The 13,867-nt window shown below is 42.8% G+C and overlaps 1 protein-coding gene across 2 annotated transcripts in view; it reads right to left on the reverse strand.

Moving 5' to 3' along the window:
* The window catches only part of KBTBD12 (kelch repeat and BTB domain containing 12), a 73,593-nt gene that overhangs the window by 23,108 nt on the left and 36,618 nt on the right, over nt 1-13,867 (reverse strand). For both annotated transcript variants that reach the window (XM_027581732.2, XM_027581733.2), the window contains one exon: nt 4,519-4,716. In XM_027581732.2, the coding sequence (XP_027437533.1) occupies nt 4,519-4,716 (198 nt within the window). The remainder of the gene's footprint in view (nt 1-4,518; nt 4,717-13,867) is intronic.

Here is a 13,867-nt window from a genome sequence, read left to right on the forward strand (position 1 = left end):
CCAACAGATGTACTTGTTAATATTTTCCTTCATGCCCCCCCCCCGTTATTCCTCCCTTATATGGACTATTTTTTATACATTTTAAATTTAGTTTTTGTTTTATCAGTTGTACATGCACATGATGTGAAGAGTCAAACAGCTTTACAAGACGCATTCCTTAAAAACAGTCATCTCCTCCCCTCCTCCCCATTTACGGCTCCTCTATCAACTCTGGCTGAGTCTTCTGCCATTGAGCACTGCATCTGTAAATAGCATTTTTTATACTACTGCCACTTCCTGATTTCTCAGATGAAGGTATTGACTCTTGGCGTCTGCTGTGGAAAATGTGGCTTCACCTTTCTTTCATATCCCCACATCTGCCTACTTTCTGGTTTCTCATTTTTTCCAGGATAGTTAAGGTGTCCTTTTGGTCAGCTCAAGATGTAATATTTATATTACTAGACATTGTTCTTATAAAAGCTATTCACAGATGGGCCGTATGCTGGACTTTTCCTTTCCTGTGCAACTTCTTGTTTTCTCAAAGTCAGTTGTTTGATTTTGTAAGCCTTCGTTGCTCTTCTCCAAACGTCTAAATGTCTGGATCTTTCAAAACATTACGATTTGAGCAGTTTTCTCTGCTGGAGGTCCCCTCCCACAGAGCCGTTCAAGCTGCTCCATTCCGTGTGGTGGATCTCCAGGCCTGCCGCGCCGGTGGCCATTCTCAGGGTCCCCCCGCCAGCCCAGCGTCTTCCTGGGAATTTCTTCCTCTCTATTGTGTTTGATCTTGTTCCCTGGATCCCATGTCAACTCTTTTTTGGTTTATATGTCCATTTTTGGTGAATCACATCCTTTTAATAAAAGGGCACAGAGGAGATACATGTTTGAGACATTGTTTGGCTGAATTTGTGCCCTTGTGCTTAATGAATAGTTCAGTTGATGTAGAAGTGCAGGTGGAAAATAATTTCCCCCTAGAATCTTTGAAGGCATTTGCTTCATTTTCTTTTAGCTTCCAAGGTCATGGTTCAGAATCAGATGTCATTCTGATTCTTGACACTTTGTATGAAACTTTTTTCCCCTCTCTCTCTGGAAGCTTTTGGGATCTTTTATTTGTCCCCAGTGTTTTGTAATGTCACAGTGACGGGCTTCAGTTTGAGTTTGCTTTCATCCACTGTGTATCTTTCACACGGTGTATCTGTTGACTTCAGTTCTGGGAAAATTTCTCAATTTATTTCACAGATGATTTATTCCTCCCCGTTTTCTCTGCTCTTTTTTACTGGAACTCCTCTTATTCAAATGTTGGACCTTTTGGACTTTTCTCTCTCACTTTCCATTGAATTGCTTTTCACTCTGCTTTCTGAGAAGTTCCTCCCACTCCAGGTTTCCTATTGTATATTTAATTTTGGCTACCATATTTTTAATTTCCAAAAACTCCTTTAAATATACTTTTCTTCTTCCATTGATGCAATGTTTTCTCTTATGTCCCTTAGGTTACTTCTCCTGTTATAGTTTCTGTTTCGTCCAAGTTACTTTTCTTTACTTTGACTTTTGTCTCTGACAGACATACTTTCCTCAAATCTCTGGTAGTCTCCAGCGGTTTGCTCATCTTTAAGAGTTGGATGCCATGGAAGCTTTCTCTGTGAGGTTCTCCATGGGGTGATTTGGCTTTGCCTTATTTCAGGGCTGGTCAGGTCCCTAGAGACAAGTCTTCCAGTCCCCTGCCTGGAGGGTATGGTTGCCCACATTCTGGGAGCCAGGGAAGGAAGAAAGGTGGGGATCTCAATATTCTGTGTGCAGTTGTTCACTTACTCTGCCTGCTTTAATACTGAGTGCCTGACTTCCACTCCTGGCCTCAGCTTCAGTCTCTGCTAGGGTGGAGGAGGGGCTCTGCGTCCCTAGTGAGAGTGGGGCAGGAGATTCAGGTCTGTCTTGCTTTCTTTCACCCAGCATCACCTTCATTCCCTCCTCCAGAGGTTCCTGCTGTTGCCAGTTCCTGAGGCTGCCTGGGGTTCTGTGCTACAAATCTGGGGGTTTTGTTTGTTTATTTGTTTGCTTTTCCTGTGGCCAGCTCAGGATGGAACTTTCTAAGGTCTGGTTAATTACTACTCATTCATCTGCCCTCCAGCTTCTAAAATTTGATTTCTGTTGCCCTCCCTCTTCTTTCCTTTGTCCGACTGGGTTTATTCCTTTTACTATCATTTTAGTGGGGCTTAGGGAGAAAATAGAGGTGTTCAAACTAGTATTTTAACCAAAACCAAATTATTATACTTATTACATGTTTACATATCTGTCTGTCCCATTTTGGACATCTTGATGGCATCCCAAATGCTTATCAAAAGTTATGTTTCAGTCACCAAATTTTTACTGAATTAACTAAATAGATTATAAGAGATTAATTTCTTGATTGTGGTTTCCTGACTAAATAAATGGGATGACTAGGTTTGTATCACACAAGGAGAGAAAATTCAGTGCCTGTTTTACGTCTGATGCTGAGGTTGCTGGGTCATAACAGGCATGCTATTATACAATTGCTCTATTTTTCATAAAACCCCAGTGATGATTCATTCAGCTAATCCCAGAAAATCCACCATGTTAGAACCAAATAATTAAAATGGATTTTGAGAGCTCATCTGGTAAATCCCTTTCCCTCTGGCTGAAAGCATCATTAGGCCACTACAGTATCAAGAAAAGAGGTTGTCTTGTGGTATGAGTGTAGACATGTTTGAAAAGCTGGAGGATATCAGTTCTCTAACTCATTATTATACAAGGAAAGATAAGACACAAGACAAAACAGAGTATCTTCCAGGTCCTTAGACACTAATTATCACCCATCCCTCTGAATGTCCTGAGGCTACCTTTTGTAATTCTCTGTTCTTCTCTTCTGGTCAAGAGAAAGCCAAAAGCCAGAGGATGGAGAGGAGATGGTGATCACAGCTGGGGGAGAGCCCTGGCAGGTGTGTGGGTACAGCAGCTGGGATCTCTCTCCTGACTCCTCGGGTCCCTCCTTATACCCAGAGCATGAACGAGGGGGCACTCATCAGATCTCCTTCCTGAGCCAGGTTTCTTGCTACTATGATAGATTCCTTTACACAAGAATGTGATGTTTAATATAAAAGATATTAAAAGTGTTTAAAAAACCTCTTTGGAAAGTCCTCTGAAGAAAGGGAGGGAAAGGAAAATTGAAGTTTTTTATTATGGGAATGTTCAAGCATTCACAAAAGTAGTGAAATAATGCCCTGCTGCATCCATTATCCAACCTTAACAATTATCAACATTTTACTAATGCTGTAAAATCTGCTCTTGCCCCCCTCACCCCACTGACTTTTTAAAAAAGTATTTGCTGGAGTAGATGAAAGCAAATTTCAGACAGCATATCATTGTCACCCATAAATACTTCTAAATGATCTCTAATTGTTCACGTTCTTCTTTTTTTCTTTCTCCTTTATACAAAACCACAATGCCATTATTATCATAACCTAACAATGAACAGTTCCCTACTATCCTCTAATATTCCAGTCCATATTAAAATTTTCTGGACTATCTGAAAAATATCTTTTTACAGAGGATTTGTCTGAATCAAGAGCCAAATAAGGCCCACTCATTGTATTTGGTTCATTTATCTCCTGTCTTTTTTAGTTTGTAATGATAACTACATTCTTTAACTTCCATATAACGATGTGCATTAACAATGAAGGTAGGCTTATAAAAGGCTTGGCTTAGCTGCAGTGTCAGCTTTATTTGAATCTGGCACCCTTCCAAAGTTTTAAGTGCTCTGGAGGCATGCTTTTCATGGATATGTACTGGCCCAGTGCTTCTATTAGTGAGGCTAGAATTGAACAGTTAGTCATTTTAATATAACTGCACTCTGCCTTATTTACTGATGCAACTAGTCAAGCCTTGCAGAGAGTTGCTTATTAGCTTTGTGCATATTTAAAAATTTCCCTGGTATGTTAAAAATGACAAATCCATACTGTATATTGCGAAGATGGTACAATTTGATACTTGGGAACTAAGTGTGGTAATATATGCATTAGGTATTATTTCAGAAATGCTTTCAAGCAATTTATTTGAAGTGGGAGTAATGGAGAAGGAATAAGTGGGTCCTCTGAGGGTGGGATCTGTTGGTCAATAAAGACGGGGTTAAAATCCAACACTTCCGGTCATGACTCTACTTCTGCCTGTTCTTCGCGTTTTCCGATCTCTTGTCAGCCCTGCAATCGGGATTAGACTTGCTTCTCCCATTTCTCTTCTCCTCTTATTCAGCTAAGAGTTACTGAGTGCCAGACACATTATAAACTAGATCTCATTTAACTTGTGCAGTAGCCTGTGGAGGTAGCAGCTCCCTTTTGCAGATGTGAAAAGCCAAGTTCAGAGCTTTGGTGAGCTGCTCAGGGTCACTGAACTCTGAAGGCTGGGCTTTTGCCAGGGCTCAGCCTGCTCTCAGGATTATTTTTTGGTGGCAGGGTCAATTAAGTGGGGGGGGGGGGTGTTAAAGTTAATGCCGAGGGAGGTTATAAAGCATTTAGAATTGGATCAATTTACCTGCTCCGTGGAATCCCCCGCAGACATAGAGCTTGCCATCCACTGTTCCGGCATTGGTAGAATTGGTTCGAAGGGAGAGCAGGGGACTTGGCATAGGTGGGCCCTCTCTCCAGAAGTCCCCATCAGGGTTATAGATCTCCACCACATCCAGGCACTTTCGAACCTGGCCTTTGTCTTGACCTACACAGCCAATTCCACCTACAAAGAATGGTACACAGAAATGAGATGACCAAGAACTGGAATTTCCCTGTGTCTTGCACCCCCCTCCTCTTACAGTCTGTATCACACATTTATAGGCCTCTGGCTTTCCTGTCTTGCCTGGTGCTACTTCTCAGAATTTCTAAGCAATAGTGATGCCTGCTCTGTACTCCATAGCCAAGTTTAATATCAGTTTTGTAGAGTGTTCTCTTTGTGCTTATGCATGAAGCGGATTCCACTGCAGGCTTTATGTTCTACAATATCCAACGCTGGTTCACACCATGAGCAACCCCTTTAGGATAAGAATTTCAGGTTTGCATGTGAGCGCAACTCGACTCTGACAGCTGTCTTTCAGTTGATCGTTAGCAATGATTTCACTGACCTCCAGTAGGGATGCGTCCTTTCTCTTCCTCATCAATGTAAACCTGTCTCTTCCTCTCTTCTTAGGTTGCATGAACTTTTCCCCATTAGGGAAGGGCCATTCTCTGATAAATTTCAAGTTTAGGGTCAAAGAAAGGCTCCAAATGCCCAGTGCATCTCCCATTTTTGGATGATACGGTTCACTCAACAGATATTCACGGGTTTCCTGTGTTATCAAGGCAACATGCTAAATGATAAGAAGTTTAGGAAGATGAATAAGGCATATTTTCTGCCGTTAAGAAATTAATGCGGTGGAAAAAGGGTCACGTATGCAAATAAATAGGTAGACAGCATGGTGACAGGTAACTGAAAAGAGATACCAATTAGGTATCTGTAAGTAACAGTGATGATGGCAGAGAACTATGGAGGAAGTTTTTTTTTTTTTTTTCCCCTCTTTGCTGAGGGAGCCCAGCCTGTTTCCTCTCTCAGTATGGATCCAGGGAGTGAGGCTATCAACTCAGGAAGCTCTTAGCAGCTTTCTCTCTTATCCGACTGGATAAATAATTTAGCCCATTCCAGTGCCAAGTGTGAGCCGCAGCGTTTCTGAGGAGGGGAGCACGCTGGCCTTGGTTATCTGCACGGCTCTGCTGTTCATGGCTCTCTTTCAGTGTGGTACTGTGGTAGCTAGAGGTTTCTTAGTTCAACACGAAGGGGAATTTCTGATTTGTGGGGCAAGACAGCCTTAAAGAAGAGGATTTATCACCAGCAGCTAAACCTGGCAACCACCCATCAGGTAAGAATGAGATGCTTTAGTTACCTGCTCCCCAAGACCCAGGAGAGAGATTACTAGGCTGGATGATATTACAACCACTTCAGAAGACCTATTAACAAGGGGAAGCAAACAGGTTAAATGCAAGTCACTGGGAGTCAGGCTGGGGCATGCCGAGCAACCAGCATCCTGAACATAACTTAGAAGTTTCAATAAAAGCCCATTAGAAAAGCTTCCCCAACATAATGCATATAAAGAATGGGTATTGTTCTCTTGGTTTTTGAAATAATTAGGGCGCTTGCCATTTCTGTTTCTCTGTTACTAGGTGTATTTAATTATAATGTTGAGCCCTTCCGCTGCTCTTTGAAACATGTGCCTTTTCTGTTTGGTTGGCAGACAGTGCACACGCTCTACTCGAGGGTGCCATGGCTGGCGGGCCATTGTCTCGGCTTCTGGCCATTAACGCCTGAATGCATTCTCCGTCTCACTTGGATGTAATTCCACCAACAGGTACACTTAGAGTGTCACTCTGTGACAGCAGACTAATGAACTTAAACTGAAGGTGAATCCTAATTAGATAAATACTCAAATACAAGCGTGATCTTTATTAATAAGTCAGCAGCAGCACTACAAGAGAACTCTTTTGATGAGAGAAATCTAGGGTAGGATCAGTACATCTTTAGAATTTCAATGAGATACCTCCATATCTTTAATTTATATGCTATCAGAACCTCTCAGCCTGACTTTTCTTTATTCAAAACAGACCAATGAATAGAAATCATCTTTGCAAGTCATGCCCAAATCGACCTCGAATGCAAACTATATACCTTAGGGTTTTTTGGTGGTGGGGGACAGAGGAGGGAGAAAATGATAGGACAATGCCTCCCTCTCGTTTTTGTTTCTACAAAGATGAAGACCCACTCTTATGTTTCGCTGCTATAGATTCTTCCCCTTCTGTGGGTGTGCACACGCAAAGCCTGTCAGGGAGCTGGCTGAGGTCACCGGTGAGATGACCTCCTAGGATTCCCTGTCCGCAGCACCCTGCCTACAGTGGTATTGGCTCCCTGCTTCTGCCTGCTGGGCTGCCTTCAGGTGGCAGGCTTACTCTATTCTTCCCTGGGCTGGATCCAAAAGAGGAAAGGGATTGTGTAATTGCTTGGGCAAACTCCCAAAGTTACTTGCATTGCTAAAGAAGCTTTTTGGAAACAAGCTTTAGTAAATATGTTTACTGTCGTAGGCTTTCTTGTGACACAGAAAAAAAGCAGGTAGGCTTTTGGAAACAGATCCTGGTTCATACGCTTGTGTCCATTTCCTAGTGTGGGTCCATATAACCTCTTTAGGCCTCAATTTTCTCATCTGTAAATGAATGATAATAATACCAATTTCATAAGTTGTGGCAAAGAGTAAGTAATTACATAACTGTAACGGGGGAGAAGGGCATTACTACTGGAATTTCTTTATTCTCATGTGCTGCTTGTGAACAAAGTGGTTAGCATGTAGCAGGTACTCAGTCAAGTTAATTCCTTCTCCTGAATGTTCTAGAGCATCGGGTAAATAAGCCAGTGTTCGCTGAAGTAGCTGAAATCTTACATTTGCTTTCTCTGGATTTAACTATTTGCTAGGTCTATAGTTGATGGTTACTGACTGTATGGTCAAATCTCTCTTAAAAGTTTCTTCCAAGGTTGGGTAGAGACAATCAAAAGGTCAGAGGGCTGCCGTTCAAGCAGGCCAAGCCTTCACCTCCTCCATCAGGTGGGGAGGAAGGCTCCCGGATGGGATTTAGAGGAATTCATCTGGTCCTAAACGTCTGAGAGAGGTAGGAGCCGTCAGGTGATGTCCTAAAGGCCAGACAAGGACTTTGCAGCCCCAGGCCTCCAGGAGTGAGGCTGGCCCACACATCTGAGTGGATGGGCTACTTTCTGACTTGCATGTCCAAATGCAATCTGTTCACTGCTGATATAATGCCTGTGACCATTTTGTTCTTACTGGAGTTGTCTGCTCTCTGAGTTTTTTTACTCTCATTTTAGAGTTCCCGATGTGGAGCCCACGACCCTAGAAGACATGATCTTGTTCCTTTCTTAGTCTAACACAGGCATCTCAGCTGTTTTCAGAAAAAAAAGTCCCCGAGGACTGGGTTGAAAGCACGCTTATCTGCCATTTACAAAATTCCAGGTGACGCCAGCCCTGCTTATTTTGTGTGAACATGGGCTGGTAGTCCTCATTTATAATAAGGCCATTCTCTTCACTGGCTAACCCTTTACTGCCCTTTGCCAGTTTTTTCTCACCAGGCTAAGAAAACAGTCATCCGTCTGCATTTTGTTAGCTCTTCAAAACACAATACCATGAAAATCAAATAAAAGAGTTGAAAAGGAAGATCAAGCTCATTTGTTAAAGCTTGATTTTGCTTGATTTTGGAGGGAAAATCAGGTGTTTGCAATGTCTTACATTTCCACCGGAATTAGAAATACATTTCCAAGTGGAATTGTAGGCAGCTGAATAGTTAAGTTCTGTCACTGAGCCTGTGGGTGCCAAATAAGCTGCAATTACAAAGTTGCCACCCCACCTGATTCTGAATGGCCCCTGGGCTTTATGTCTTGACCTGGTATTGGGGCATCAGTGGATTTCACTATGTGAGTCAAGTCTGGCCTCACCCTGTCAGTTCTTTCAAGCCCTGGGCCTGTCTTTCCCTCATTCCTTCCCTGTTCCTCTTCACTAGCTTGTGCTGTGGGCCCCGGCCGGTCAGAAGGCTGAGCCAGTATGGGGAGAACAAGGGAGAGCCTGGGAACGGTGGGGAGGAGCATGCTTAGTGGATGACCTGGAGATGTCGCAACAGGTCAGAGGTGACAGGGCACAGCCTCAGATGAATATCACCACCATCCAACTTGGTTCAGCACCCTCCGTATCTCATCTGTCACCCAATTCTGTTGGTTGCACCTCCTCAACTCTTCTTGTGTCTATCCCTTCCTTGAAAGATACACAAGCTTTCATGATCCAGACACTGTCAGGAGCTTCACGTTTCCTCCAACACACCCCACCGCCTTATGCTCCAGGCACGCTGGGCTGCGGGCAGTTCCCCAAACAGGTTAAGGCCATTCAGCTCTTGGCCTTTGCTTAGGCTGGTCTCTGCCTAGAATGGTCTCTCTCTCCTCCTCCTCCCCCGCTTCATAAACTCTTACCTTTCTTTTAAGGCTCAGTTCAATAGTCACCACTAAGAAATTTCTCATGTCTGGGGTGCCTGGCTGGCTCAGTCCACAGAGCATGTGACTCTTAACCTTGGGTTGTGAGTTAGAGCCCTACGTTGGGTGTAGAGATTACTTAAAAATAAAAAATCTTAAAAGAAAAGAAGTCTTTATGTCTCTCTACACAAAATTGGCCATTCCTTTCTTTGGGCTTCCACTGTCCTTTGAACAGAAATTAGATTCCTATAAAATATATTGCTCTTTATTTATGTTTGTCTATTAGATTAGATTGTAAGTCACTTGAGGGCAGAAGTGTCTAATTCACATCTGCATCCTCAACAGTTTATAGATAGTTAAGAAAAATTTAACTAAATGCATAAATGGATCAGCTCCTCACCTTCATCCCAGGTATCTTTGTTTCTTATACTTTTTTTGTCAAAACAAAAGGCGATAACTGGTTTTCCAGAATGGGGCAAGCCCTGGGTCCAGAGAGCTGAAAACTCACTTCCTGTCAGTTTATAAAGGTTATCTTCTTAAGGATATAGGAATCTCAGACCAGGTATTGGGAGAAATTGTTGGTGTGAGTCTGTTTTGGGGCTCCTCTCTTCCCCCAGTTTGGCCTGCCTAAAGAATCAGTAACTTCTCTTAACCTGGGCTGGACCTAACCTGACAGGACACAGGTCAACCCCCTGCAAATACTTCTCTAAAATGGCCTTGTGAGAACTAGTCATCAGATATATTCCACAGCTGAAAAATGTAGACACACAGGATATAAATCCTTGAAAGCGAGGTATGCATTATTACATTCTCTGAGCTGCTAAGTATAATGTCTTTCTTCTAAGGGATCTTAATAATATTTATTGACTAACTATTAATGTTTGGCATATTTATCTCATGTGTAAACAAAATGATTTGCAAAAAACCATCATTTTGTGCTCATTTCCATATTTACCCAAGAACTAGTACAGAAAGAGAGTGATAAAAAATGATTACATCTATGAATTAGGATAAACTAGTTGAAGATAACACATTCTACTCTTTTATGATGTTTTAAAACATATGTTATCTCTGCCTTAGTGAGTGGAAGATTCCAAATGTAATTAAACATTTTCTTAAGTATTCAGGAGTAACAATATGACCTGTTGTCATAATATGCCATAGATACGTACGAGACTCTATACATCAGGCTTCATGAAAATAGACCTAAAATTTACTTTCTTGAACAAATCCTTGCTATTGGTGTGGCTGTTAGCAATTTATCTCTTTTCAGAGCAAAGAGCATAGAATGTATAGTACTTTAAACTTCTAGTTAATTTTATGCATTTTTTGGATATTCCCTTTGTGTTTGTACTAGGTATCAGAGAATAACACGTTAAAGATTCTCTTTTTGTTTTTGTCCTTAAGACACAGTCAACTGGGCGCCTGGGTGGCTCAGTTGGTTAAGCGACTGCCTTCAGCTCAGGTCATGATCCCGGAGTCCCGGGATTGAGTCCCACATCGGGCTCCCTGCTCAGCAGGGAGTCTGCTTCTCCCTCTGACCCTCTTCCCTCTCGTGCTCTCTGTCTCTCATTCTCTCTCTCTCAAATAAATAAAATCTTAAAAAAAAAAAAAGACACGGTCAACTGGGAAACCAAAGGCAAATATGAAACCATAAGTAATATAGCACTATGATTATACATGGATTGAATGAAGTAGAATTTCTAACTAATGGTCATAATGAAATGTGGGACTGCCAACTCTCCGTGAACCTTCAGGATACCAATGATAAAAATTACTATAGCTAGTTGCAATTTGGGAGCCATAGGCAAACTTTGGTCTCTTAGAGTACTTTTTCAGGGTTCCCTGTTGAGAGTGCCAGATAATCAAGGTTAAAATCCTTCATATGGGGACGACTGGGTGGCTCAGTTCGTTAAGTGTCCAACTCTTGATTTCACTCAGGTCGTGATGTAAGGGTCATGAGATGGAGCCCCGCATTGGGCTCTGTGCTCAGCAGGGTGTCTGTTTAAGATTCTCTCCCTCTCCCTCTGCCCCTCCTCTTGCTGGCTCTCCCTCTCTTTCTCTCTTTCAAATACTAAATAAATCTTTTAAAAAATCCTTCATATGATTAACTGGAAATACATTTCATGGACACCCATAACAAAAAGAAGATGAGCCATTCACTCCAGTTCAAAGCCACCTCAGCTAATGAATCTCTAAATCCAAGCCTTTTCTCAGAGAAAGTTGGCACGAAGAATACCTTGTCTGGCGTCTTTGGCCATTGTAAAAACATAGTGCTTTTTTTGGTGCAGCATGAACTTAAGAAATGTCTATCTAAGTCCAGAACACTTCTGGGATTCGAGCAGACTACACCCAACAGTCTGCTCTGATAACTTATGAATGCCAGGGTACATTTTTTAAAAAAATATTTTATTTATTTATTTGGGAGAGCGAGCGAGCATGAGAGAGAGCATGAGCAGCAGGGAGGGGCAGAGGGAGAGGGGGGAGCAGCCTCCCTACTGAGCAGGGAGCCCGATGTGGGGCTCCATCCCAGGACCCTGGGATCATGACCTGAGCCAAAGGCAGACGCTTAACTGAGCCGCCCAGGCCCCCAATGCCAGGATACTTTGACCGAATGAGCTTGCCATCCTCCTAGGGTACCTGACTATACGGTGCTGCCCATGGGAAGGGAGTTTGCCTCATTCATCTCTTCATCTCTTCTAAGAGCTGGCCCTGGGGCCTGGCTTATGTGATACATGTTTAGTAAATATTCTGGGTATGTGATCCCTCCACCTCTTCGCTGTTCTCACCATTATTTGTATTTCTCAAAGTCTAGTCCTACAATTACGCACACCAGAACTGCCTGGATGCTTCCTATAATTCAGATTCCTAAGTCCCACTCCAGACCTCCTAGCTCAGAATTTGCCGAGGGCGAGGGCCAGGGAGATGCCATTTTAATAAAGAACTGAGGGAATTTGAGAAACACTTATATTAACCTTTAAAAAGGTGCTTAGAGTTTTATCCAAAGAAAGATAAAGGCAGGACCTTACCATAATAACACTTCTTTCATCTCATACAATCATTCACCTCTAAAGAGATCTTTGAAGTGCATTACTCTAGTGACTGGGACCTTCGGGGTGACTTCCCCTGCGTCACCCACAGTGGCTCTCCAGCTGGGGGGCAGACTGCAGTGTGACCGCTTCAGTAAGCCAGTGAGGCCCAGAGCAGTCTCCTGGAGAAAGTGACACCAGTGGTTTGGGACATCAGTTGTGTGGGAAGGCTTCTGGTTAGCTGGCTCCCCAGACAGGGAAAGGAAAAATCCTACTTTAAAAAATCACCCACAATACCTGTAAGTCTGATTATTTTTGTGGCTTTCTAGGGGGTGGACAGGCTACAGAGATGAGAGAAGTCAGTTCAGTAAACCAATATTTACCAAGCTCCTATCATAGAAGCCAGGCCCTGGGCGGGCTCTTGGAAGGCACGCGGACACGAAAAGAGGCAAGGTCTCTTCCCCTAAGTGGTGAGGAGGGCAGTGACCGGCCCAGAGCAGCTTGCGCAGGGAACCAGTGCAATCAACCCTGACCTGTGGTCACACAACCACCAAGGGCATCTTTTTTTTTTTTTTTTTTTAAAGATTTTATTTATTTATTTGAGAGAGAGAGAATGAGAGACAGAGAGCACGAGAGGGAAGAGGGTCAGAAGGAGAAGCAGACTCCCTGCTGAGCAGGGAGCCCGATGTGGGACTCGATCCCTGGACTCCAGGATCACGACCTGAGCCGAAGGCAGTCGCTTAACCAACTGAGCCACCCAGGCGCCCCCACCAAGGGCATCTTTTGCCAGATGTGTAAGAGTTAGCGAAACAGGGGTGGAGGCATTAAAAGCAGAGAGAGGAGAGTAAGCACAGGCACAGAATGGAGGTATGTTCAGGAAATGACTGTCCATTCCCGAGGCTGGAATTCAGGTTTTGCGGGGTTGGGAGGGAAGAGGCTAGAGGAGGTGAGGCTGCATAGGCAGGCTGGGGCCAGTTTGGGAAAGGTCTGAACATTTCCACAAATAGATGCTGGTGCTCACTTTCTGTATTTGATTTTCCTGACCCACCAAGCTGAAGCAATGTCTGAATACAATTTGACTTTTTAATAACACTTGCTGGAAATCCCTATTTATGAGTATCTGTTGTCATTCCAGAAGCAAGCATAATTAATTCAAAAGCATAACTAATAGTAGGAAATCTAAAATGCCTCCTAGTTTATTTCACAAAGTCTTTTATTTTTCAAAGAGAACCTCTGGTACCATATTTAAAATCATTTGTTTTTCTAATACAGACACTCAACAAGAGCTCACGACTAGGGTTTAAAGAGGTGGAGGCCAGAAGGTTTGATATTTCTCCAAACTTTACTAATAGGAGTCTGCATTTAATTCATCTCCTACATTATTACTCATAAAAATATGATTTTAAACCTTGAAAACAAGGAGTTAACATTTTCTCACAGTAATAGGATATATTACCCTAAATTTTTTTAGGCTGCCTGTTTAAAGGACATTTTTTGGAAGATTAGGATATATTTGGGTTAAAGTAGCTTAACTATCTGTTATAATGAGCTTTCATAGTACACATGACAAAAGATTGTTCTTAAAAAATAAAGCATTTAGGGGCGCCTGGGTGGCTCAGTCTTTAAGCATCTGCCTCTGGCTCAGGTCATGATCCCAGGGTCCTGGGATCGAGCCCCGTGTTGGGTTCCCTGCTTGGCAGAAGGTCTGCTTCTCCCTCTCCCACTCCCCCTGCTTGTGTTCCCTCTTTTGCTGTGTCTCTCTCTGTGAAATAAATAAGTAAATAAACAAATGAATCTTTTAAAAAAATAAAAATAAA

Source organism: Zalophus californianus, chromosome 1 (genome assembly GCF_009762305.2).
Source record: "Zalophus californianus isolate mZalCal1 chromosome 1, mZalCal1.pri.v2, whole genome shotgun sequence".
Taxonomy (NCBI): Eukaryota; Metazoa; Chordata; class Mammalia; order Carnivora; family Otariidae; genus Zalophus; species Zalophus californianus.